The 27,101-nt window shown below is 35.0% G+C and overlaps 1 protein-coding gene across 3 annotated transcripts in view; it reads left to right on the top strand.

Moving 5' to 3' along the window:
- The window catches only part of TRRAP (transformation/transcription domain associated protein), a 100,507-nt gene extending 74,886 nt beyond the window's left edge, over nucleotides 1-25,621 (top strand). For all 3 annotated transcript variants that reach the window (XM_062587882.1, XM_062587883.1, XM_062587884.1), the window contains exons 61-71: nucleotides 1,069-1,270; nucleotides 2,769-2,933; nucleotides 5,415-5,505; nucleotides 7,154-7,353; nucleotides 8,081-8,342; nucleotides 15,569-15,794; nucleotides 16,365-16,582; nucleotides 19,173-19,357; nucleotides 21,517-21,720; nucleotides 22,882-23,076; nucleotides 24,418-25,621. In XM_062587882.1, the coding sequence (XP_062443866.1) occupies nucleotides 1,069-1,270; nucleotides 2,769-2,933; nucleotides 5,415-5,505; nucleotides 7,154-7,353; nucleotides 8,081-8,342; nucleotides 15,569-15,794; nucleotides 16,365-16,582; nucleotides 19,173-19,357; nucleotides 21,517-21,720; nucleotides 22,882-23,076; nucleotides 24,418-24,702 (2,233 nt within the window). In that variant the 3' untranslated portion in view covers nucleotides 24,703-25,621. The remainder of the gene's footprint in view (nucleotides 1-1,068; nucleotides 1,271-2,768; nucleotides 2,934-5,414; nucleotides 5,506-7,153; nucleotides 7,354-8,080; nucleotides 8,343-15,568; nucleotides 15,795-16,364; nucleotides 16,583-19,172; nucleotides 19,358-21,516; nucleotides 21,721-22,881; nucleotides 23,077-24,417) is intronic.
- Nucleotides 25,622-27,101: the final 1,480 nt, after the last annotated feature.

Genomic DNA, 27,101 nt, shown 5'->3' on the forward strand with positions numbered 1-27,101 from the left:
TCTTTTGATTACCAAAACATTTTTTTTCTGAATTCAAGATCTGTATGATTCGCCTTCATATTTCTTCAGTTTTTGCTGTTGGAAAATAAACATTTTAGCAATGGAGGTCAGAAACTGGCTGTTTTTTAGATAACTTTGATTTTAAATTTTTCATGATTGGTGTGAGTAAACAGTTAAGTAAGATGTAGTCCGCCAAAGAATAGCTAATACATCTTCACAATTTTGCTTTTTTCTCACCTCCAGTTTTGCTCAGCAGAGAACTATTTTTGATGCATTTGCTTTTGCTCGTCTTGTGTTATCATTCATTCTTTCTCTCCCAGGATCTTATTCTCTTGTTTGGGTTGCAATTGCAATTCAGTCCTAGGCAGTTTTTGCCAATCAGTGCCAGGATATGGAAAATGGCCCTATTGTAGCTGACCTTTTTTTTTTTTTATTATTTGTCTTTGACCTACTTAATTGATTCAGACTCAGGTTGAGTCAGTGTTAATAGTATAGATAATAGGTATAAGCTGTAATATAGCTGCTGTTAAATGAAAGAACTTCTCAGGTAAGTGAAAGGGAAAGGCAACATTTCTTGGATACTATCACACTATCTGCGTTCTTTCCTGTGACTAATTCAAATGTGCAGGATATCGCTATGATATACTTAGGCTAGAGTATACTAAATGCTCATTGGGATGAAGAAATAAAAGGATAAGTGGCAGGATAAGATTCATTACTAAGTTTGGATATCATGTTTATTTTTGATTGGTAGTAGCTGAGCACTTGATTAAAAAATAAATATAGTTTATTTCTAAACAATGGAAAATTTTTAATTTTTTAGGGAGCATGTGAGTATCTTAAATATTTATGTAATTGTTCCTGCTATGAAACATTTACTTTCATAGGTTCTAAATGCTAAAAGGATTAGGAAAGCTAAGAGAAAGCTTAAGAGCTTGCTAGAGAACTTAGTGGAAAGATATCATTCAGTATTAAAAAAGTGGTTGAATTACCCTATCAGATTTCTGCCTCTTAGTGTAATAATTTTGTATTGATACAAAATGAATATTCACATTTGTCACAATGCAGGTCTGAAGAAGCGAATAAAGCTTTTTCTGCAGCTGTGCAGATGCATGATGTGCTAGTGAAAGCATGGGCCATGTGGGGTGATTACTTGGAGAATATCTTTGTGAAAGAACGTCAGCTCCACCTGGGTGTGTCTGCTATTACTTGCTACCTGCATGCATGTCGTCATCAGAATGAGAGCAAATCAAGAAAATACTTAGCAAAGGTAAGATCTAGATTTTTTTTTTTTTTTTTAAATGAGTTCTGCCTCTTCAGAAGAGGCTGGAATTGTGTTGAAGTGCCCAAAATTGTGCAATTAGAGGAAGCTCAATTATTAACTGAAAGCTTTAATTTAGGCTGCAAGCTTACATATGGTAACAGTAGATGATGAGTAGCTTATCCTGCATTTTTCTACTTCACCAAGATATCTGAGCTTTAGATGTGGAACCTTTTTCTGTGTGGGAGATATGGGGAAAATTTATCATGTTCAGCATTTCTACTCTATGATGCAGTGAGAAATCTGAAAAAAGGCATCATGCCTTTTTAAAAATCATCATGCAGTGTTTTAAAAAGTATCATGAGTTGGTGTCTGTTTATTGCTGGAATGGATGATCATATTAACTCTTACCTTGCTATTGCATTTTACTCAAAGCAGGCTTTTTCTGTAAGTTTTTATTCTATTTTCACAAATTTCAGTGAAAGATCTTTGCATTATATATATCTCAGTTTGAGTATATTTAATATTCCTCATGAATAAAATTTAAAAATTTTTGATAGACTGTGGAAGTCATTCTGTTTTGAACATGAAACAAATAGAAGATAGTTTTAGTGCCTACTTAGCACTCTGACATTTATTACTCTCTTTGGTTACGTGGTTTTAAGTGATTTTTAACTTCGTACAAGCCTTCTTGTGTTCTTTGCTTCAGCTTTTGAATTTAGTCAAATATTTAGCAAAGTCAAAACCATAGAATTAACAGCACTTTCTTGTTCCACTTTTGCATTTCAGCTCGGTATAGACACCTCTTCCAGCTACTTACCTGGCATCAACTTAAAGGGTGTCCCTTCTGTCTCCGTCAGTGATGGGAATCATGGATTGTTATAGCTGCAGTGTCAGCTGTAATTAATTTAATCTCCTGACAAAATGAATGCTTAATTTTCTGAAATTTCCTCTCCTATTTATGTTTTAGTACATTAGACAAACACAGTTACTACATTCATGTTCTCCTGTTAACTATTTGTGTTGTATTGTCAAATCCCCCAATTTTACTTCAGTTATTTTTGGATGCTTAAGACAAATAGTCAGTGTGTAATATGTTTGAATTTAAACTCACATGTGAAAAACTTTCATTAGACTTGCCCAGTTAAAATAATAGTAATAAAAAAACCCAAACAAATATTCAAGCTTTTGCATCAAAGTTAACTTTACCCCCAAGAATTTATGAATGCACTCAGCTTCACTGGCTTTTTTCTTTCTTGTTCCTTAGCTTTCCAGTGCATCTGCATATATTTTTAATATCCTTTAATATTTTTTTCTAGGAGAAAAAATAACATTGGCAAGGTATAATGAGTGCAACTTCTTGTGTCCAAGTAAACTTTGACACTTGCAAGGATTCCAGATAAAATAGTATCATGTTAATAAAATGTCATTTTTTTCTGCATAATCCAAATGCTACATTCTTAATTTGTTCAAGCCCTGAGATTGTCCGCTTGAAACTGTCTTTTAGGTTCTTTGGCTCCTGAGCTTCGACGATGATAAGAACACATTAGCAGATGCAGTAGACAAGTACTGTATCGGTGTCCCACCTATTCAGTGGCTCGCCTGGATTCCCCAGCTGTTGACGTGCCTGGTTGGCTCTGAGGGCAAACTCCTCCTCAACCTCATTAGTCAGGTAGGTACAAAAGATCATCATTAGTTCTATGTTTTCAAGGTGAGATATAAATGTTCTTAGGAGCGAATTAAGAGAATGCTAAGCTTTAAAAGTGCTATTATTTGTAACTGTTGTTGAATGAACAAGTGTATGTGTTTATTTCTCTCTGTAAGCAGAATATTGTTACTTTCAAAGTGAGTGTTGCTTAATGAGGTTGAATCCAGTGAAACACTATGCCATATCTGCATGTTATGATATTATGTGAATACTATGGTACACACATGCATTTGGAAGTGTATAGTAAATGCTTGTAACATAGAAGTAGGAATAAAGAATTTTTCGATTTAATGACTGCATGGAGAAACTGTTTTGTTAGTGCTTTTTTTTTATTAGACATAATTTTTAAAAAAGTATTCTGGGTGTCACCATCAGGAAGCTTTATAGAGGCTCTGTACATTTTCATGCTGAGTGTAACACATATAGAAATTGGAAGAATAAGGATGAGGTTTATGGAGGTAGATGAAGAATTGGACTTCCTGGATTTGTACCTTCAAACAACAGATGAGCTTTGATTATTCTTGCTTTGGTTTTAAGATTTTGCTGCCTTCTCCTGTCTGCTCTAAAGCAGAATCAGTGGAACAGAAAGTGTACCTGTATTTCTATATAAAGTTGCTATATAGGACTTACTGCAGCTGATGGAAAATCTGTGACATTTTTCTGTTGATGTGTTTTCCAGATGGTTTTGTTACTGCTTGGTGTGAACAGGGTTCAATACCATGTTTTTAGAGGTGTTACCTGTTCACTCACTAGCTTAAGCCCTGTTTTAGCTTGCACAAACCCTGGAGGCATTTTGATATGTTTGTTCACTCAGGTTAATCTAAAATAGTTGTGAAGTCCTATTAACATGCAAGTGAACACATGTAGCTCTCCTGCTGACACGCAGGTGGATATATGAAGTTCTCCCGACAGCCTTTAACCTGGGCCACTTCTGTCTACAGCACTCCACAGTTCCCTGAAAACTGGCAGAGGAAAACTGTTGTTCTGAATTTCTCACCTAGTATTATCCGTTCTTTCCTTCACGCTGGATTTTTGAGATGTTCAGCTCCCTTCATACTTCTCCCTTAGCCCATCCTCTGTGCAGAGCTCCAAAAAGAGAATGTGTATTCTCATAAAGAGAGAATATGCCCCATGTGCTTGCATGTGCATTGATGCTTGTGTATATAACATAGGGGTGCGTGTGTGTGTGTGCGTGCACATTTTCTTTTTCCTGCTGTCTCTGTAAAATCAAAGTGAAATTTTGAAGAGGCCACAGAGGCCGTGCACCCGAGCAGCTTGAGAAAGCAAAGTAATTAGAGCAAGATACCTGATTGATGTAACTTGATACTGTCTTGCAACACCAGTGTGCTCAAATGTTTCGTGACAGCAGACAGATTAAACCTATTTCAAGTGAATTGTAGAGACCTTGTTTATTGTTAAGCACTTCTGTGTGAAATTTTCAGAAGTAAGTGCCTATGCAGAAGTCCTACTGGTAGAGCTTAGGCTCATAAATATCACAGATAGTTTTAATAATCTTGCCTTTAATCTTTGGGTTCACAGAAGAGATATACGATTAAAAAAATACAGGTTTTGTGATTTACCAGTGTGGAACAGTGTTTTACTGGTTTGAAACCATAAGTTTGCAGAATAGAACCAGGCCTTTACAATTCTCCTTAATTTATTCTTGATTGACAGCATGAACCATACGTATGTCATGTTAGTAGTCTGTCATCAATAGTATGTTACTGAACAGTGAATTGCCATTAGAAAACTTCTACCACTTACCATACGCATTTGGATGCAAGTACAATACGTAGTTTAATAAAATTGTGGCTGGGGAAGCCTCTTGTCATATCTTGAGATGTACTCTCATCAGTAGTACTTAGTTACATTGTTTCTTTCCTTTGATAGATACTGAGGTTTGTAGATTTTAAAAGGGATGCTGAGGGTTTAGCTTTTTTTACTTTTTTAATAGCTTTTTTTTTTTTTTTTTTTTTTTAAGATAAATTGGTATCCCCTTACATTAAGTGCTGCAATTAGGTAGAGTATAGTTACTTTTTAATGGGCCTTCTTGTCATATAGTATTGGGTACTGGGAATTGTGGCCTAATCTAAAGACAAGACGGTGTCATTGTATCTGTTTTTTTTCTATTATGTGTGTAAGATCCTTGAGCTGGCCTCGGTACTCATCTTTATGTTGTTTCCAGATTTATTAGACAACGTGATATGAAAGCCCTAATTAGGTGCGTTCTAATGTGTGTGGAGAGTCACCATTTAATTCTCTTCGGATTTCTGTTACTGAAATGGTCTTTAATTTCCTAGTTTTCCATAAGCTGTTATGTAAAATGAAGAAATAATTATTACTGATGTGCACTTATTTACAAGGAGAATCTGTACCTATTGACTTGATCTATAGTCAGTTTTCATTAACTGAGAAAATAGCAAATGTATCTATACCTTCATATAGGTGGGAAGAGTATATCCCCAAGCTGTCTATTTCCCTATCAGGACCCTTTATTTGACCTTGAAGATAGAACAACGAGAGCGCTACAAAAGCGGTGAGATTGATAACAATAAAATTGTTTGGACTCTTTTGGAGCTGCCATTTTATAATTTGGTCACTACTGTGTGTTATACTTGACTTTACTGGGAAAATAACCTTGATTAAGTTGATATGTTTTGTAGAGAATCTAAGGAAAAAAAATCTTGATAAACTTTGGGTTCTGTTTGTTCTTTTGAGGTTTAACCTACAGATGGCTTGAGCTGTCTTGAAATTTCTTGAATAAAATATTCACCAAGAAGAGTTCCATCTTCTTAAGTCTCATCTCACCTTAACTATGGAGAATCACACATTCTTTACAGAATCAGAGATTTGCTTTTTCTACCAGTAGAGGTAGAAAATTCTTAGATTACAAATACAGGAGAGAGTCGTTGTTTTCTAAGCAAGCTGTGTAATTTTGATCTGGAACATGAATCACATGGCATTCTGTTTCCTTTTGAATAACTCAAATATCTAAAATAATTTAACTAAAAACTAGTTTATGTAGCTCAAAGGAGATAAACTGCTTTCTGTGAATGAACTGTATTTTAACATTTGTAAAATTGCTTCTTATGGGGAACTTTCAAGTAAAATGAGCATCTAAGTTAACAAAAAATAAAAGCAATTTCTGTTTTGAGCAAATGTGTGGGAAGTGGGGACAACATTGAAGGATTTGTGAACCACTTTGTCAAGAATAAATTCTATTTAGAATCACTGTGTCAAGCGATTCCACAAACTTGCTTCTTTTGTCCTGTATAATCTCTTAGGAATCTCAGAAAAGACAATTGAAGAACTTTCCTTTCTGCTCTGTATTCATTATTACAAAGTGCATTGTTTAGTTAATTGCCCATTTTTCTTGTGAATTGGTCCATTAAATTTCTGCATAAAAATTTAAATGGCACAATTTAAAGAATGTCTTATTTTTCTTTGGGTGCTCCAGTAGAAGAGGAAGAGATGCTCACATACTGTAAGACTAAGATAAGATATTTTCATTAAAAATATTTTCTCTTTAATTCCTTAACTACGTTCATATCCAGCAACAGTGTCTTCTGTGCCAAATTCTTCCAATTGCTAGGTGTACAGTGATAGCTGATAAAATATTTTTCTCGTAATTGTCCCACAGACTATTGCTGTGTTGGTGGGTTAGCTGAGATCTTTGATCGTAGAAATTGGATGTTGTTTGAAGTAGTGGGTCATAATCTGGTCAATCAAAACTCTGTGTGTAATCATTGTATGATATAGTTATGCAAGCAATCAGTTCTACTAGAAGATGCACTCTAAGATAATTGGCATGTTGTTGGCATCAGCATGTTTATTCCTCCAGTTACATGTGAGAACCCGCCAAAAAAAGGTGGGGGGATGTCAATTACTTCAAGAGCTCAGTTCAGTAGTGTAAAAGCTGAAGCTAGATGTCTTGTGTTTTTGAAGAGTGCTTATTTTGCTCTAACTTCAGGAACCCTGTACCACTGAACACCATTTGAAGCAGAGTTTTCTTTCAAAAAAGCTAAATTTTCTGTGACTCATTAGATAACATATGATTAACACTTAGTGTAAATATAAAGCAAATTTTTGGAACAATTTATTTTATTCCTTGCAGATATGTATCACGTTTAAATTTTTTTTTATTATTTATTTTTTTGTTTTGATTTTTCTTTTACATTTTCCAGATTCTGGGCAACAACAGCCAAGTTCAGTTGGAAATCAGTCCCATTCTGCCTCAGATCCTGGGCCAATCAGAGCCACTGCACCAATGTGGCGGTGCAGCAGAATTATGCATATGCAGCGAGAATTGCATCCAACACTTTTGTCTTCTCTGGAAGGCATTGTAGATCAGATGGTCTGGTTCAGAGAAAATTGGCATGAGGAGGTATTTGGCTTTGATGTGACTTCATATTTATGTATTAGCTAAGGAGAAGTTAGCTGTGACATTATTCTCTAGAATTACGTTTAAACATTAATCAAAACAAATAGATTTTTTTTTTAATAAACTGATGTATTCCTATAACTGACAGTTCTTATTGGAGTTTTAAGGAGCTTAATTATTTCTGGAATCAATACAGAAGCTTCCCAAAATTATTAGTATGATAAATGCCTCTAATTTTAGATTTTCAGCTGTTGCTTACATTAACCAAAAATTTTTATTCTTATGCTAAGTTTTGGAGATACTGTTTTTCTTCTTGATCTGGTGGTCTGTGACAGGTGGCGATTATTATTTTGATATGTTTGAAATGCTTGAATGATATCAAAAAGCAGATGGACATCCTACTCAATTTTTATTATTTGCCTCTCAGAGTGGTAGGCTGTTCAGTTCTGTCTGCCTAACACAGACTTCATAGCACTTGTTTGAAGAATGTTTCCTTGTACCACTTTGTTTTCTAATTTATCACAAAACATAAAAGCTAGCTGCTGTTAGAAGAGCAAATCTCACTATATGATGCAGTATTTCTGCTGTTCAGTATGTTAATTTGCAGTGCTAATAAGAATCAGTGCTGACATTCTGATTGATACTCTGATCCAATTTAATAATACAGCTTTAAGTAAATACATTCTTTGCTATATATATTTACATATATGTATTTTTTTTTTATCTGTAGGTTCTTAGACAACTGCAGCAGGGCTTGGCGAAGTGCTATTCAGTTGCCTTTGAGAAAAGTGGAGCAGTTTCAGATGCCAAAATCACTCCTCATACGCTTAATTTTGTCAAGAAGTTAGTCAGCACTTTTGGAGTAGGTCTTGAGAATGTGTCTAATGTGTCCACCATGTTTTCCAGTGCAGCCTCAGAGTCACTAGCCAGGAGAGCACAGGCAACAGCTCAAGATCCTGTGTTTCAGAAGTTAAAAGGACAATTTACAACAGGTACATTTTTAAAACATATTCTTAAATTTTTACTTTCTATTTCCAGAGAAATTTTCCCCTTTCTTCCCCTGCCCAAAGTTTACCTGTGAAAGCATTCAGTTTTTTTTTCACTCTGCCTCCAAACTTTTTTCCCTTGAGAGAGAGTACAGAAAAGAGCAGCTCTCTGCCATTCAACAAAACCTGGAATATTTTATCTATTACTTTCTTCTGTGGAGTAACCAATGAAAAACAGACCACAATATAGAGAATAAGTTTAAACTTTAGTGCTATTTTGTTGTATCTTCATTACCCTAGCTGTGATCAAATCCCATATGTGTTTAAAGATGAATTAGAATAGCTCATTATAACATTTCTGCAGTTTGCATAGAATTACCTGCCACAGATGAGGACAATAATGGTCTCTACTTTATGATGGATAACAGAATTTAATGCTGTTTTTACCCCAGAACTCCACACTAACAGTATTGTGTGAAGTCTTTTAAAAAAGGCTACTTCTGACGAGAAAGATTACTTTAGTGTTTTGGATAGCTGGATTATAAAGATCACATTACACAAATTCACATAATTGTTAGGTAAATTGAATAAATAACTTTAATCAATTGTAATAAAAAAGACACTTTAGGGAAGTAGCTTGTTTGCTTCCTTCAGCTTCTATTTATCAGTGGAGTTAAATATTTGATATATATCTGATGTTGATTTAATATAACAAAAGCCTCTGTGCAGTACCATGTGGTTTTGGTGCACTTGCTGAAAAGTATTAAGACCATGTCAGCTGTATATGACAGAAGCTGACATGTACTAGCATTAGTGGATTGCCAGCTCTGTGGGGTTCTGTACAAATTCCTATCTGCACTCATCAGTTTTTCCTTAAAGATGACTGTAAAATTAGATAAAAAGGAATAGTTTAATTTTTCTAAATGGAAGAATTCAAGCTAATTAGTTGTTCATAACTGGAAAGAGAGAATTTCAGTGAAGACCTGGGTTTTCATCATCTTCTGAATCCACTTTTCTCTTTACCCTCCTGGGAGTCTCACTTGGATGATCCTGGCAAGAGTTAAACTCCCTCATCTTAGCTTTCACAGCTGATGCAAAACATACCCTTTTCATATCAAGGTGATTCCTTTGCAAAAGTGAATCTTGCATTGAAAAGTTACTCTTTTTAGAATTCTAAGTTAATTTTAACTTAAGGCAATGTTAAATATTTGAGGTTAACAGAGCATTCACGGAGTCTGAGAAGTAGACTTTCAGTGTGTGGTAATTGTGTTGTGTGTTTTGTTTGTTTTCCCCCTTCAAGCATTTTACTGATAACTTGAAAAAAAGTGAACTGATGGGGATCTTGTGAAAGTAACTCGGTTGTAGATATGACCTACATATCTTGTGCACATTATCTATTGCATGATGTCCTTTTGAGGCACAACAGTTGCATGACAGTGGATAATGAAAGTCCTGGACCATATGATTAAATTTAATGGATGAAGGCTACTAGGGAAGGAGATGGTAGTTGAAACATTTTGTGAGCCTTTGACTGAAGATTGTAGGGAAACAAAATACATCTGGGCTTGTTTTCCATTTGTACTAATGGCTTACATGTCCGTACATTCCAGTAACAATCTGGGCACTTTTCATTGCTATCCATGTTGATGTGCTGGGTTTTTGGTTGGTTTTGAGTTATTTTGCCCTGTTATGGTTTCTGTCAGTTTTTTTCCTTAAGATACGAGTGTTAGGGAGATCCAGGGTTTCAAGACTTGTAAAGGAAAACTAAATAAAATACTAGGCTCAAGTCTGCAAAATTTAAAATAATATTTCAAAACATTTTTAGAGAACCAATTTAAACTTTATTACCAGTCAATTCTATTTTTAGTAAAAATTTAAAAAAAAAAATGGTACTGATAGGTTTTTCAGTTTCTACTTGCTTGTTGTGTACTCCTCTGCATGTCTTTATAAATGGCATTTAAAATTTCCAGGTTTGGTATCTAATCACAACATTTATAAAGGATTATGTGGATCAGCATGTAAAATAACAAAGACAAATAATGTAAAGTCATTGCAAAGCATTTCCTAGTAAACTTCAATATAATAATACGTAATTATTCTCTGCTTCTTTCGCTGAAGATGTCAGATTTTATTTTTTCAATTATGATGAAACATGAATAGCTACCAGATTAAAATAATTATTTTACTTAGTACTAGATTAGATTTTATTTTAATCTATTAAACTTAATGTTTAATTCACAAATAAGGTTTGGGAAAACAGATGAAATTAAGCTGATCATCTTATTGTGCAGTTTTATAATTCATTATGCAGAAAATAAACAAGTTTTTGAATAATTTTACAATAACAGTACATAACTAAATAAATAAAACTAATTACCTTTCTGAACATAAAAAAGAATGCGTTAATATTATGTGAAACAATTTTTAAATCATACGCTGCCCTTTTGTCGCACTAGAACTTTCATATTTGTTTGTGCTCTGATTCTCAGTATGTTATATTGAGATGATGGACAGAGAATTGCAGTGGTTGCCTTCTGCTGCAAGAATATCCAAGCTGAGAGTTGTTTTAGAGTAAAATGTCTTCTTCAGTTATTTCCAGATTAATGTTGTCAGCAATGTTTTATAGACACTTTCAGCTATGTTTAGTTTGATAAGCTCTTCCATCAACATCTGAGATGCATCTTGGTTCCTGCAAATCACAGGTAGGAAAGGTTGGGGCCATTAGGGACTGTCACACTATTACTTAGTTTCTAAAGTCTTTGACTGCAGCACACTGGACCACCAGAGCTTTGCTCAGACATCTTTTTCCATCCTAACATTATATGTTTTTAAAAGCAAATTTTACTTTGAAAAGAATGTTCTTCTGGAACTTTAGATACATATTTCTTTGTTCCTTCTCTCCTTTGCTGTTAAACCTTTGACATCAAAGAACAGGCAAATACTGAAAAATGCTCCCTTTTAGAGAAATCTCTCAGCAGTGAACAGAGGAGAAAAACTGCCTCAATTGTTCTTTTTTGGGCAGGGATAGAGTTTAGAGTTTGGATCAGTGCTTCTTTCTGACCTCCTCTCCACCCAGATTTAATTCTAGTGGAACCTTCCACAATATACTTTTGAAATGGCAAGGTAAGTGTCTTGAATGTTTTGCCACCCAGTACAGTGAATTCTCTTCTATGAATAGCAGCTTTTTAATCAGAAAGAAGTTAAGTATCTTCTTGAAGTCTTTCTCTCCCCCTAAAGTTGGGGGAGAGGGCAGGAGAAAGAGCTGTTATTCGTTTGCAGCTTTTCAAAGGAACTTTTTTTCCCTCAAGTGAAAAGCATAGCATTACTTGGGTAGGTCTTTTTGTACTTCTGTTGTAATTTTTAGATAACAAGATGTCATCCAGAAAATCCAGTTCAAGAGGCTGGAATTATTGTCATGATAATTGAACTTGGTCTGGTCTTTGTAGTCTTGGGTTTCTAGAATTGACTGATAAACCAGAAGTCTTGGCTTGTATTTCTCTGACCTATTTTCTTAACTGTCACTGAGATTTTTTTCTTATTTTTCTAATGCTTTCTAAGCACTGTTCCTGTTACATTAAAAAGAACTTTGGGAAGGTGCAGTGTAGGACAGCTTGGAAAATGCTTGGTTCTTCCTCAGTATTGTGTGTATCAGAGATTTGAACTGCTCTGCAGAGCTAAACTTACTTTTCAGTCCTACATGGCATCTTGCATGATAGATGTCCTTTAGTTGGAGATCCCTGGGTCTTGAGTGTGGATTTTTTTTTCTCCCCCAATACTCTGTTCCTGTTCTGTAGGTCAAGGGTTTTGCAGGAGACAGAAGGGTTTCTTTTCCAATCTTGCTAAGAAAAGTCGTTCCTTTTTTGTAGTGCTTCATGAGAGGTGATGCTACAGCACTTACTCAAAAAGAATTAGGCTTGTACAGAAAAGTTGTAGTTTTATCTAGTTATTTAAAGAATCATCAAGATTTCTTCAGGTCAGGTCTGTCTTGCTGGCAGGAAGATGGTGCTCCCTGTTTGTCATTTCATTGAAACTGATGAGAACTTAAGGTTTTTAAATTGTGTTTGGCTGGATAGATTCAGGTAGTCATTTATCAGGCATTCAAGGCTTCAAATAAACGTGTTCATTCAAAGTACACACACAACACTAAAATCTGTAGCAGCACTGGGGGTCAGAGAAAGCAAGCTTCCTTGGTTGAAATGCAGTCTGAAAAATATCATGGTCTTCTGTGACCATCACCATTAAAATGAACTAGTAAGGTATTTTAGACTACTCTGTTATCTTGTGAAGGTATTCTCCCTTAGGAACTAGTGAAAAACTTGATTTGTTTGAAACAAAGCTGTTATTTATCTGTCTGCCAACCAGAGAAGCTTTGTGAAATGGGGAATATCTGGTATCGCATTTCTTTTCTCATAGCTGTTTTTTGTTTGTTTTTATTTTTTCTCTCCTCATATGGACCCTGTGTGACATGAACAAAAAGACTAATTGAACTCTCTCTGTTATTCCAGTCTGCCACTAGGAAACAAAACAACAAAAATCCTAAAATAGATATGTCAACAAACTGGAGATATTCCCACGGTGAACTAAATGACTCTTTTTGAAAAAATACATAATATTGATGCATACTTTTACTATTTTGGTGACTCACATATTAGCATAAAAACTAGTTGCAATTTGAGGGTACTTTTATACACTTCAGGGAGTCAGGAGATGAATGATTCAATAATTTTGTCACTTTCATGAAGTGATTTACTCTCACTGCTCACTAGAGGGTAGGCTTGGAATTATAATAAATGTTTTACAGTGATATTGCAGTAGATGTGCGGCCCATACCCATGTAGAAAAAGAAAAGAGAATATTGCTGAGTGATAATAATTTCTAATATCCGTAAAAAGGAACTGGATTTTCTATTAAAGACTTTTTTTTCCATATACAAGTGGAAAGGTTTTTGTGTGTGTTGGCTTTTTTGATCAGTTTTTGGTTGATAGATTTAAGATTTTCACTGAAAGCATCTAACATGTGAGTATTGTGGATACTAGTACTGTTCCAGATATATTAGGTTACGTGTTCTCTGACTTTTTGTTTAAGTAACAGAATAGCAAAATAAAAGGAATCTTGCATCACATTATTTTCTTTAGTAATAGCATCCTGAACATGCAAAATCTGAGAGAAAGAGAGGAAGAATGAGGAGGCGTATTAATTCTTATGGCTAAAAGGACAAAAGTATTTGTTTGTAAAAGTAAGTCTCGTGGATGATCAGTTTTGTGTGGTTTTAGTTGTAGCTGAAAAAATATTTTATATCTGGTAATTGCTGTGTGCATGTACTTAGTTAATTACTAGCACATGTGCAGACGGATGTCATAGCATATTTGTGTGGTCAAATCTGTTTCACCTCTGAGCAGCACTCAGAATTGTTTTATTTCAGTCAACTTAGCAAAATACTGTATGTATGTGACATACTGAACAGCAGCTTCTGTAATAAGGTTCAAGTTCATCTCCGTTAATTTTCTATTGTACCGAACTATAACGAAGGTAGTGATTGTTCTGCTTGAGCTGTAAAACTTGGAAATACTGAGTGAGTGTTCTCTGTCTCTTTCTTGCTCTTGCTTTTTCACTCATAACATGATGTACCTAAAATGGCATCATTTTAGGCTCTTTGACAGAAATGTATTTTAAGAAATCAAGTCTGTTAGTTAACTTGCAGAATTTTGGATGCCATAACTAATGGGGTTTACTCAGACAGCATTTTATCTTCTTGCAGATTGTATTTCATCTCTCACAGTTGTGGTATTGAAGTGCTGAACCATAATTTCGTTTGTTTATGTGGCTTATTCATTTTTGCTCTTTTGGGAAAGATCTGTGGGAAATTTAATTATTTAGTTGCTGTGTTCTGAAGCTGTAATGGGAGCAATGTTGAGAAGATTGCACTGATGTTTGATCAGAAAATGGTGGATGTTGCAGGGTTTATTTTTACAAATTTATTTACATAGTGTATAAGACCGACCTTGAGAAAGTTCTTGCTCACTGGCGTGTGTGCTGGAGTAGAGTGCCACGCTGGAATGCTGTTATGTCGCAGAGGAAAGAGCAGGCTGTTTGCATAATGTTGTCATTTTTGCTTAGGCTGTCATATCTGTTCTCCCTGTGGTGGCATGCAATTGTTATCTGAGCGAGGAAAGAAGAAAGCGAATATTCTTGCAACTCAGAATAGAAGAATAATAGTAACAGCGATTTTACTGCTTGTCCTGGAGTTGCTCACAGATTGCACATTATATCCTCCGTTGAGGTTCTTTCATCTCTTAGAAGTAAAAAGCCTCTGCTGGATTTAAATAAATACATCACTTTTAATGAAACAGGCAAAAAATTGTAGTGCCAGACTGTAAAATAAGCTTACTTTTCTCTTTCACTAAATGATATGATCTAACCTAATCCATTGGTTTATTACTGCATTTTTTCTATGCTGCCTGGTTGCACTATCTGGCAGTTAAATACAATAATAGTATTCAGAATTTTCACAGCATATTTTTTGAATGTTCATGGGACTGTGAAGTAGAAAACCCTTTGGAAATTCCATGAGTTACCAGTAAATAGAGAATAATTTAGAGTTATGTTTAGAAAAGAGGTGGCATATTCTGATAGGTTTAAGTTGTATATAATTTTAGGATATTACTAAAAGATATTTTTAATAGAAATGAAATATCTAACAGTCTGATTAATAAAGGTAGTACAACTCTGTGTATATGTTTGGTTCGCACCACTGAATTGTATGACTTGTTCTACTGCAGCACCTACAGTCCTAGCATTATTGTTGTTGTATGATCTTATATCAATTATGCTCTGATTCTTGTTCTGTGATTGTTTTATCTCTTCTGTATTCGTCTGAACCAACTACCTTTTGCGTCCAGGATTCATAGATAGATATGTTCCTGTAATGGACTTGCTTGGTAGTATACTGCTTTTTTGCCTTTTTTTTTCTTTTTTTCTTTTTCCATGCTAAGCTGATGATTGTAGTAGCTAGGTTTCCACTTCACAATAGGATTCAAGACCAGTGTGATACTTTAAAAAATACTTAATTGTATGTGAAGCTCCTTTAAAGCCTTTTGCTTAAGGGCATGTGGCTGAAAGAACCTCTTCTAAAGTGCCAACTTCAAACAGCTGATAGTTAAATATCCCATATGGAATTTGACATGCTAAGGATATATATATTTTATTTTATTTTATTTTTTCTTTTCTTTCAGACTTTGACTTCAGTGTACCAGGTTCTATGAAACTTCATAATCTTATCTCTAAGCTGAAGAAGTGGATCAAAATTCTAGAGGCAAAAACTAAACAGCTTCCAAAATTCTTCCTCATAGAGGAAAAGTGTCGTTTTCTAAGTAATTTTTCAGCTCAAACTGCAGAAGTAGAGATACCTGGAGAATTCCTTATGCCAAAGCCAACACATTATTACATCAAAATCGCAAGGTAAACTATGACTGGGGAAAGGATAATTGTAATTCTGAAAATTGAGAAGAAAATCGAAGCCTCTCCCATCTACTCTGTGCAAAAGTAGATATACTAAATATTTCATTTTATTTAAATTACATATCTAAACTCATATTTCATTGTGACATTTTGGTATAGTACCTTTAGTTTTTACTTAATTCTGTTCTGGTAATTTTATGTTGTCTCACTAGGCAACTGTACTGTTTCTTACATGAAAATTATAGTTGGATTTCTTTTATGTTGTAAATTGACAGTATTTCCTTTATTGTAGCCCGCAGAATAGCCAACTGTTCTTCAGAATAGTGATCAAGATCTGACGTAATGATTAATTTTGTTCAAGAACCATGCTTAAAAAAAAAGAGAGAGAGGACACAGGCTTTTTGACTACAAAAAAGAAACCTTGGGTTATTTGGATAATAGAGTTGTGCATTGTAAATCAGTTACACTGCTTTATATAGTTGTGGGATTTTTTTGGTTTTTTTAATATGTCCTAATTAAATGTCACAAGGGATCAGCTCAGGTGCTTTAATTCCTCTTTCTTCCTAATAGGTTTATGCCCAGAGTGGAGATAGTTCAGAAGCACAACACTGCAGCCAGAAGACTCTACATCCGAGGCCATAATGGAAAGATTTACCCATATCTGGTAATGAATGATGCTTGCCTGACAGAGTCTCGTAGAGAAGAGCGGGTGTTACAACTCCTTCGCCTTTTGAACCCCTGTTTAGAGAAAAGGAAGGAAACCACAAAAAGACATTTATTTTTCACAGGTACTGCCAAGAGATTCATGGTATTTTAAAATATATGTTATACTCAAAGATTATAATTGCCAAATTTGTTTGAGGGCCACCAATCACTAATACTGAAATTTTTGATTCAAAATTCACATTAAATTCACATGTCTAGGTGATATGGGCTTTTCTGGCTCCACTCTAAAGAAGGAAAGTAGATGTATGTGATTTAGGGTGTTTTAAGAAGAGGTTACAAACGTCAATTATGGTTCAGTCATGGAAATGACAGTGTATAAAGTGGGGCATGCCCACTGGATCTTCTGCTATTGAGGGGGATGCATATGCTTTAGAATAAACGCTTCAAGACAACTGGGGAGGGGAGAACAAAACATACTGGGATTTCCCCTAGTATGTGAATATTTGATTTCTTTTACCTTTTCCATATAACCTTGAAGAAGAAGAAAGATTTTTCTTTTTTTTCCTAAAGCTTTAAATTTGATAGATGGTTTCTGAATTACCCAAGTGAGAACATACTTTATATAGAAATCTGTGGTGACGTTTACTTTCAGGAATATATACTGACTAGTTAGTTGTTGCCAAATAATATCCATTCATAGTCTAGATATTGGACACGAGCCTTTTGTTGAATATACTTTTATGATCCCGTATAAGGTTGCTTGGTTTGGAGAGTGCACTTTGCCAACAGCACCACCTGGCAGTGCTTGGACAAAACAGAATTAACAAACATAGTGTTAGAGAGGCTTTAGCAAGGAGAGGTAAGATTAGTTCCAATACGGTTTTTGTGTATAAATTGCCAAAATATTAATGCACTTAAAAGGTCACATATTTAAACATTTCAAAACAGAAATGGTGAATTAACTGAACCTACAGTCTTAATTCTTTCTCTTTGCTTGTACATCATGACTGTTTCATGTGTGGATTGCAAATAATTCACTCATGAAATTAACTTCTGAGAAATACAGAGAATACCAGTCTTCATTTGGCAACATACTTGGTCTGCTTATGATTCAAATACTAATGTAAATTCAGTGACTTTGAACAGTTAATTTCTGTTGTTTTCCAGACACTTAAGTAGTTGGTAAGTTCCAGCTTATGGCTTATAACTTCATATTAATATATAAATACTGTTCATTTCAGAAGGTCATTGAATCACTTATTAACTTCCAATAAACAAGTTTTGTACATTGAGCTAGTCACTTCTAATAAGCCTTGGCTGGTGAGTGGGGTAAGGGAAGCCTTAAGTTAAGACACTAAGACAAAGCTGCTGCTTTTCTGTTGTCCTTTTAAAAAGTGCTGAGCTCTCATTAAAAAAATAGTTTTATCAGTTTCTCCTTTTTGTGCTCATAGTATCTATTGACATGAAGTCGCTGTCATGAGCTTAGGTGGCTAGGTGGTACAGGCTGCACTTAGCTAGAAATGCAAAATTGAGATCAAATTTTAAGAAGACAAACATACAATCCAAAGTATTGGTTATAACAGAAAGCAAATGTAGTATCTCTATACGCGTGAAAACCATTTCATGTCATTCTCATTCCAAAATAACAGAAATACAGTAGACAAAGCCTTGAAAGATACAATAGAAAAAGCCACTGCACTTAAATATATCATCTATAACATGATCAATCAAGTAACGTGTTGTCCTTCAAAGAGCTGTTTTCAAACTACAGTTTTTTTGGAAAAGATTCTGTACCTTGTTACACGGTAAAATTTAAAACAACTTGCAGATCACTACTGCCGAAGGTTAATGGAAGAAGTCCAGAAGAACTAGCTCATTAAGACCACTTCTTTCTTAGAATGCATTTTCTTTTTTAAGACTGAAGAAATTACAACAAACTATTTAAATGCATTTCAACAACTTATCACTGTATTCTAAGAGACTGAGACTAATTTTTACAACTTCTGAAGGAAATGATGAGAGAACAGGTTTGCTGGTAACCAGAGATCAATGTTGAGCAGTGCAAGTAGTGGCACTGGAAAAGCTGGCTATGGAAAGAACTGTGTTCTTTCTTGACATTGGGGAGATGCAAATATCTGTTGAGTGTCACTGAAAGTATAAATTGGGTTTTTGCAAGATAACTTACAGCACCTCAAGTGAAAACTCAGTGGCTCTAAATTTTCTTCCTTTTGAACATTTTGCTGCATCTTCCTTCTGTTATTTTTAGTGTCATTTAAACACCTGTCCTTCAAGTATCTTCAAGTTTCTCTCAGTATTTGTGGATCACTTCAGATATCCTGACCTCAGTAGTTTTGTTCTTCAGGGTCATTTTTACTGAAATGACACCAATGTTATGTAATCAGATGCTACAAACCCCTGTGGGAACAATAATGAATGCTCAATTTTTTGCTGAGATAGTTGAGATGTTTCTATCCAGTTAAAATAAAAATTCTCCTCTCATTTTCTTTTTAACTGAGCTTGTGAATTTGTTGTGAGTATAGTAATAACAATTTTCACTCAGTATGCTTCAGCTGATTATCACAGAAGTGTTTTAAGGGCTGATACTTGCATGATGATTCTTCTCTTAGTGTTTGGATGATGGATTAACTGTTTTGTTTTGTTCTCTCTCCCCCTCCCCCTGGTCCTCCCTTCACCTTCTGAAATTATCCCTAGTCCCTCGTGTTGTGGCAGTTTCTCCACAGATGCGTTTGGTTGAAGACAATCCCTCTTCTCTTTCCCTGGTGGAGATCTACAAGCAACGCTGTGCCAAGAAAGGCATTGAGCATGACAACCCTATTTCTCGTTACTATGACAGGCTGGCAACGGTCCAAGCACGAGGGACTCAAGCTAGCCATCAGGTATCAGAATATATAATGAATTTTATTCAGACTTTCTTCTTAAGAGTTCTACTATATTGTCCCCCTGCCGGCTCCATCAGATACGAGACACACATATTTTACAGAGGTGGTGTTTTGATTTTTTGTTTGTTTGTTTTTTGCTTCATAGATTCCTGGGAACTTTTCTCTCATTGTTATTTTAGATAATCTTGGAAAACTTCAAAAAGGTGCATCTGTTCTACTTAGGTTGTTAGGGGTAACTGCAACTGAAAAAAGACCAGGGTTTGATTGCTTTTTGGCCCTTTATTTTTACGTGAATAGGTACAGCTGGGTATGCGATGGAGGCCTCCTCATGTTCCTGTAACGTATCTCTGAAAACTGGCAGTGCATTCATTTCACCCAAGTCAAGTAGAAGCAGTCTACTAATCTCATGCTAGTAAATGATACTTGTGGGAAAGTACAAAATTCCTTCTCACTGTAATCTCCATGAAATATCCAATTCTGATAAATTTATTTTACATTTTTTTTCTTAAGGTTAATGCAAATTCTCACACAAAATGCCAATCCTATTAAAAATACACCTATTAGAAATAAACGATATATCATTTAGATATACATTAGATTTAGGCATTATTTGGAGAAGCAATCTTTTCAGGCTTTCACTGTTTCAAAATAAACCAAAGTGTTACATAACACCTGTTTCTATTTCGAGAATGTTTCCTTCAGGTTATGAAACTGTCTTTAACAGACATTTAATTGAAGTCAGTATGACTGTCATTCTTTTTGGTACCACAGAACCGATCCTAACTTTATTTCTTTTTCTAATTAATTAGGCCGGTATATGCTACAGTAGTTAAATATCATAGATTGCAGATGTTTAAAGCCAGGGAAAAACTGTTGCACAATATCCGTTTACGTAAGCAGACAAAGGTATCTCTCAGCTTTTGTCTGTCTGTTTTTTGAGGTAACTTTGCTGTAATAAGGTAGTAAATGAATTGTTTTACCCAGAGTGTTTCTCATCTCCTCTAAGAAAAATATCTGCCACCTTCTTCCGTTAAACTAGCCGGTATACAAAGAAACCACAAAAAATGCATCTTTAGGGTCCTGTCTGTGTAGATCACATTTCAAAACTTGCCATGATTTTTTTTTTTTAATGAAACACCTTCCAATAAAATCTGTCAAATCGTTGCTGTATCTGTCTGCATATTTTCTTATGTCTCTTGTTTCCTTGTGCTACTTACAGACTGCTTACATCTGATAATGATTAGTAAACTGAGGCTGCTATTAATCTTTTTTTCTAGGAATGGGGGAGGGAGATGCAGCTATGAAAACAACTTATATCACTGTTGTATCTGTATTTTCCTCACTAACCTGTTAGTATGAGGAACCTTTTTGATTTCTTCTTAAGGGCTTAATCCAAAGCCCTTTGAAACAAGTAGGAGTTAAGCTGGCCCCCAAAACAACCTTTCAGCTTTGGATTTGTGAGTGATGTTTACATTATTCAATAAGGAAAGGAGATTTTTCAATGAGGAGACATTATGTACTTTAAAGTGGAAAAATGCAAATTGGGTTGCTCATAACCTCACGTACAATGTTCAGTATATTGATGCTGTGACATACAATGGGGTTGGTGGAAATAAGTTTTATAAGTAACCTGTATAAATATTAGGACTTAAAATAGAAGATTTTAATTTATTGCTGTGGAATGTGTATCTAGGTGGATTGAAGCTAGAAAACAGTGAAGTTTGTTGCATTAGTTTGCCATGAGGAAGTGCAGCAGTGTTGAATGTCACTTTAGTACACTTATTTTCTTGGAAGATTTGAGTAGAAGATACTTCAGTCAGGCTATATAACATTTCAGGCTCAGGTTTTATCTCATGCTTGTTTGCAGATCTCTTATGCCCTTACGAAAACAGCTAATTTGATTTTATTAAAATAGTCTTTTGAGATAAATTTTCAAATACTTTGTAGCTATGCAAAGAATAGACTTACAAAATATTTGAGTTTATATTGGCAAATAGGTCAGAAAACAGTGTTGGACTGAATGTGCCCAAGTTCAGAATCGTGATGTATACAGCATTTGAAGAGAAATTTGGTAGTTGGATTTTGTCATATTTGCCTATTGCTGAACAATGTGTTATTAAAAATAATCTCTTTTAACTGATATTTTTCTTATGCAGGTTCTTCGAGATATACTTAAAGAAGTTCAGAGTAACATGGTGCCTCGCAGTATGCTTAAAGAGTGGGCTTTACATACATTCCCAAATGCTACAGATTACTGGACATTTCGAAAGATGTTTACTATTCAGTTAGCCCTAATTGGCTTTGCAGAATTCATCTTTCACTTAAATAGACTCAACCCTGAAATGCTGCAGATTGCCCAGGTATGCTTTAGTTTGTTCTAGATGCATGCTGTCTTCTTTTGATCAAATGGAAATTTAGACTTTTGAAATGAGTCAAAATGTACAGTAATTTGACATTTATAATTAACAATGCATTTCAGTAGGTTTTTCAGTTAATTATATGATTGCACATCATGTAGATAGTAATTTAAATTGCCATCAGTGGATGTCAACTCTAACTTCTCTGGTAAAAATACGAGAATTTAGAACTTTGTAAAATCATTTTTAGATACTGGAACTGTTCATGTAAATATCTGAAAAGCCTCTGTTTAGTCTTTCTTGAAATATATTACTTTGGATATATCTGACTGTCAGACAGTTACATTTAAAATATATTTCTGAGTTTCATTTTCCAAGAGGGGAGTTTTCATTTTCAATTGCCTTTTTTTTTTATTTTTTTTTTTTTATTTTTTTTCCTCTCTCTCTCTCCTTTTCTCCTTGTCCTGTCCTGTTTTGGGCATTGGCATCCTGTTAAGCTGCAACTCCTATTAGCAGTGTTTTTCTTTCCTTTTTTTTTTTTTTTTCCTTCCTCCTGTTTTAACAAACATTTAAAATGAGGCTTGTCACCTTAGTAGAGGGCTATGCAGAAAGGACTATACCATATATAGCAATTAAGACTCTTTAATACCCATTCTGCAGCGACGGCTTTTGGATGCTTACCCAGAGTGAACAATGCACTGCTTTGTTGGGATGCATACAGAATGAAGATTTGTGTTTCTTTGTGACTGCTTATAGACCATTGCTACAAAACAATCTGTTCCTTAAGGTTGATACTATGATAGCCTGTATTTAGTAAGGTTTTTGGACACACATTTTGAGAGAAGTATATACCTGACCTTCTACATGTGTTTAGTTTTTCTCTTTTTTGCTCAAAGGCTGTTTGAGAAACGAGTAAAAAGCTATTGCAGTAAATTAGGTTTCAAAAAGAATCATTTTTCTGTCTTAGATAGCTTCTATATTTTTTTTCAAAGACGATATAAGCAAAATGGAAATAATAGGTTACTCATTCATTCATCTTAAAGAATGACTTGTAACCATTTGTGCTCTAAGTATTAACAGTAAACAAAAATTCATTCTCCTTTGGCTTCATTAATGAAAATCTGTTCCTTTAATTTCTTTTGTGTGTCTTGCTTTTAAATCCAGGATACTGGCAAGCTAAACGTAGCTTACTTTCGCTTTGACATTAACGATGCTACTGGTGATTTGGATGCCAATCGTCCAGTTCCATTCCGGCTCACACCAAACATTTCCGAATTTCTTACCACCATTGGGGTATCTGGTCCGCTGACTGCATCAATGATTGCAGTAGCTCGCTGCTTTGCACAGCCAAACTTCAAGGTCTGTATTCTTTTTGAAAGGTAGTTTGCATGCATGTTATGTTCAGCAGTTCATGAAACTAAATAGCATTTTATTGGTTAAACTAGAAACTGAACAATCCATATTTTAAGTTTTTTAAATCTTCCCTCAAGATCATTAAAAAGGCCAACTGAAATGTCTGTAATTTGCCTCTATTTGGAAAGGAGGAAAATAGGTATAATTCTATTCTTAATTTAATTTTTTGTCCAAGCATATTAACTCTGGCTGATTGTTTCAATGCTGATTCAATGCCTTATAAATCCTTACAAATTCTGGCAGTGGTAAATGGTAATATGGCAAATGCAACATCATTTAGAATCCTTATAATATACTGTGACTAGGAATGTGTCTTGGCCCTTTGTTAAGAGCAGAATGCTAAAGATATATTGTTACTTTGATGTATTCTAGCTCTTAGCAGGGTGTAGTTTTCTAAAGAAATTGTCTAACTTCCTTTTAAATTCTAATGCTTTCCAGAAATGAGGCATCTTGCACTCAGGCAGCAATTTGAACCAGAAAGACATTACACAGAACATACTGTAGCTATAGTGTGAGTTACTTTTTTAAAAAAGGAAATTTTTCTTTATCCATAATACAGAATGCTGTGTTAGATTTTTTTCATAATACATCAGCCTACCTTTCTAAGCCACATCTCTACATGCAAACGAGTTTTCAGATGTAGCATGTAAATTCGACATCTGAATGTTCCACATCACCCGATCAAATTTGCCATATTGATTTATTGCAGATCGGAGCACAGATGTCCCATTTATTCTTTTTGGAATTATGAGTGCCCAGCACTCAATTCAGACGTATGGACATTATTGCTTTAGATGATTCTGGACTTATATTTAACTTTTTCTTCATAAATCTTTTTTTTGCAGATGCCTGTAAACATATTTAATAAGTGTATGCATATGTTGGCCTAATCTCTGTGTATGTTGTAAAATGTTTCTTTATGTGCAAACAATAAATTTAACTCAGGGTCGGGAGGAGTCACAGATTTAATGGAATCACTTAAAAAATAGAATATATATGACTTCATTCGTCTATGAAGATCTTAATATACTTTATAGTTCATGTGATACTTCATTTCTGTAGGGGATATTGTGTTGTGTTTTCATAATGAGAACTTCTTATATAAAAAAAAAAAAAAACCCTTGAGAGGAAATAATAAACAGTTGGAAGCTACAGTCATCTTGAAAAGGCTGAGATTGCAGAGAAGGACCAAAAGTGTCAAAATGCTGTTGATTACAATTTAGTTAAATCTGTAATTCCTCATGGTTCTTTGGATTAAACATAATTGTCTGATTTTTTTCCGTATAGGTTGATGGCATCCTAAAAACGGTGCTACGGGATGAAATAATTGCTTGGCACAAAAAAACACAAGAGGATACTTCCTCTCCACTCTCAGCAGCTGGGCAACCCGAAAATATGGACAGCCAGCAGCTGGTTTCACTAGTTCAGAAAGCTGTTACTGCTATCATGACTCGACTTCATAATCTTGCTCAGTTTGAAGGAGGAGAAAGCAAAGTCAACACTCTCGTAGCAGCTGCAAATAGCTTGGATAATCTCTGTCGTATGGATCCTGCCTGGCACCCCTGGCTGTAACTTGAAATTTTCAATAGCTTTTTTTTGCTGCTGTTTGTGCTATGAGCTGTATATTCTGTTAAGAAAATGTGAAGAAATCTTTTCAAACCATGGCTTACCTGTCACACTGCATTTTGTCAGTCTTCATTTTAATCGTGTTTACAGGAATATAACAGTTTTACTGTTTTTAATTAATCTCATGAGGTGATACCTCATGTTTCAGAAAAGGTTGTTTAATATACAACAGCTTCACAAATAGCTTAAAATGAAGGGAGGAGACTTAAATAATGTACAGAAAAATCCTATTTTATGATGAGGACTATAAAACTAACACTGATTTAGGATTTGCCATTCCTAGTAATCTACAGTATATAAAGTTTTTATACAATGATAATTATATAGAAAAAAAACAGTATTCCCTGTTACTGAATTTTACTTCGTGAAATTTTACTTAATCACTGTCCCTTCATTATACCAAATTGAAGGCACAAATAAGTACTCTATGTTTGCTTTCAGAAATTTACATGAGCAAAGTTGGCTTGTACAGAGAATTTTGTACCAAATGTATAGAGGTAACTTTGTTAGGCACTGAGAAAATGATGATCAAATTGTGCTAGCTTTTCTTGGAGCACAAGCTGTGTACAGTGAAAGCGTAAGCCATGTAGGGTATTTGGTTTAGCTGTGGACAGTGTTGGGGGAAGTTTATAAAAAGGATGGAAGAAGTCATCCATTGATACATGTATTTGAGTGTAACAGATACAAAAGCAAACACAAAGTTATCTCTGATTTTTTTTTTTTATGTTTAGAATCTGTTATTACAATAGCTTCTCAGAATGAATTGTATCTTTGTAATTTAAGAAAAGACCAGTTTATTGTTTCACTTGAGTCTTTTGGTTGTGTTAGCATTTTTATAAAACTTCAGTGTTGAGAATGTTAAATTTGTACAGAGTGATTTTTTCAAAATAAATATTTTGTAAAACTCTCCATAGTGGTCATTTTATTTAGAAAAATTGTATATAATACTACATCAATAAAATATAGAAGACCCAGAAGTAGGTGTACTCCTTGATAAATGAAAGCGGCCTGAATACAGTCATTACCTTCTAGTATTAATAGACATGCATTTTTTTCTCTGATTTATGCTGTTGAACTTTTTGCTTCTAAGAAGACTTGCAAATAGGAACTATGTTGAAAGAATTTCTTATCATACACAATGTACAGTCTTTCCTGCTGGCCAGTCAATTAACATGTTAACCATCTGTCTCTAAAAGTCGCTCTTTAGTCGGAACGGTCTGTTTCATGTCTGCTAGAAACACAATTTTCAAGTAATTGTTCAGGAGTCAAGACTATAGCTGGAGGTGAACTGTGCTGAGGAACTTCTGCCGCTATTCCTGCAGAAACAAAGAGCTTGTTTGGGGGAGCTTTGGTTTCTCTCTCTTTCTCTCTCTCTCTTTTTTCTTTTTTTTTCTTTTTAGCATCATCAATGAGTTCTTTAGAGACTTTGAAATAACATGAGGCCTAATCTGAGTTAATCATCACCGTTCAGGCAGCAGGAACGTCTAAGAGCGGCTTTCCAAGATCTGCACGACCAGGGCTTGCAGTACGTATGAATGTAGCCAAGCCGTGACTAAAAGCAAAGCAACGTGCGCCTTCCTTAGGTACCTCTCCGAGCGTCACAGAAAGATCTGTTCCTTTCAGCTCTGCAGCCGTTAGCAGAACCAGCCAAGTGACCCGGACTGGAGGGTGAGCATGCTGCCGCTAACGCGTCTCCCTCTGTTACCCACCTTACAAAACCGTGCTGCGCTCGCTGCCTCCCTGCACGCCTACGTGCGCATCACGCGCGCACACGCGTGCGCGGACACACGCAGGTGTAATTTGCAGCCATGAATATAAATACGAACTTGCAGTTGTTTAGCTGAGGTGATGGCTTTAAACCCTGAAGGCTGTGTTTGAACGCTCCCGCTCTACGTCTGGCTGGGCGAGTTCGCTCTGTCCCGTCAGGCAGTGACCTGGTATCGCTCGCTCAGTCTCCATTGCTGTAGTGGGCACGAAACCTTTGATACACAGTACACAGTACTTTGCTGTATGTTAGTTGTACATAAGTATCACAATATATGTCAACTAAACATAATACATAAGAATCATGTATAGTTTTGCCAGGTTGATTTCTGATTTTACTAAATCGTAACAAATATAGATAGTATTAGAAATGAAGCTACACTGCACTCCAACTTCAATGCACTTTTTTTTTTTTTTTTTTTTTTTTTTTTTTTTTTTTGCCGCGGGATATAACTATAATATAGGAGGAAAAATAAAATGTCATTTTGAAAATGGAAATTCAAATATTACTGACTTGTAAATGAAAAGGAAGGCTTTACCCTTAACTCTCAGAAATGACAAGTAGGAAAAATGTCATTTTT

This window comes from Rhea pennata, chromosome 15, assembly GCF_028389875.1.
Source record: "Rhea pennata isolate bPtePen1 chromosome 15, bPtePen1.pri, whole genome shotgun sequence".
NCBI classification, from domain to species: Eukaryota; Metazoa; Chordata; class Aves; order Rheiformes; family Rheidae; genus Rhea; species Rhea pennata.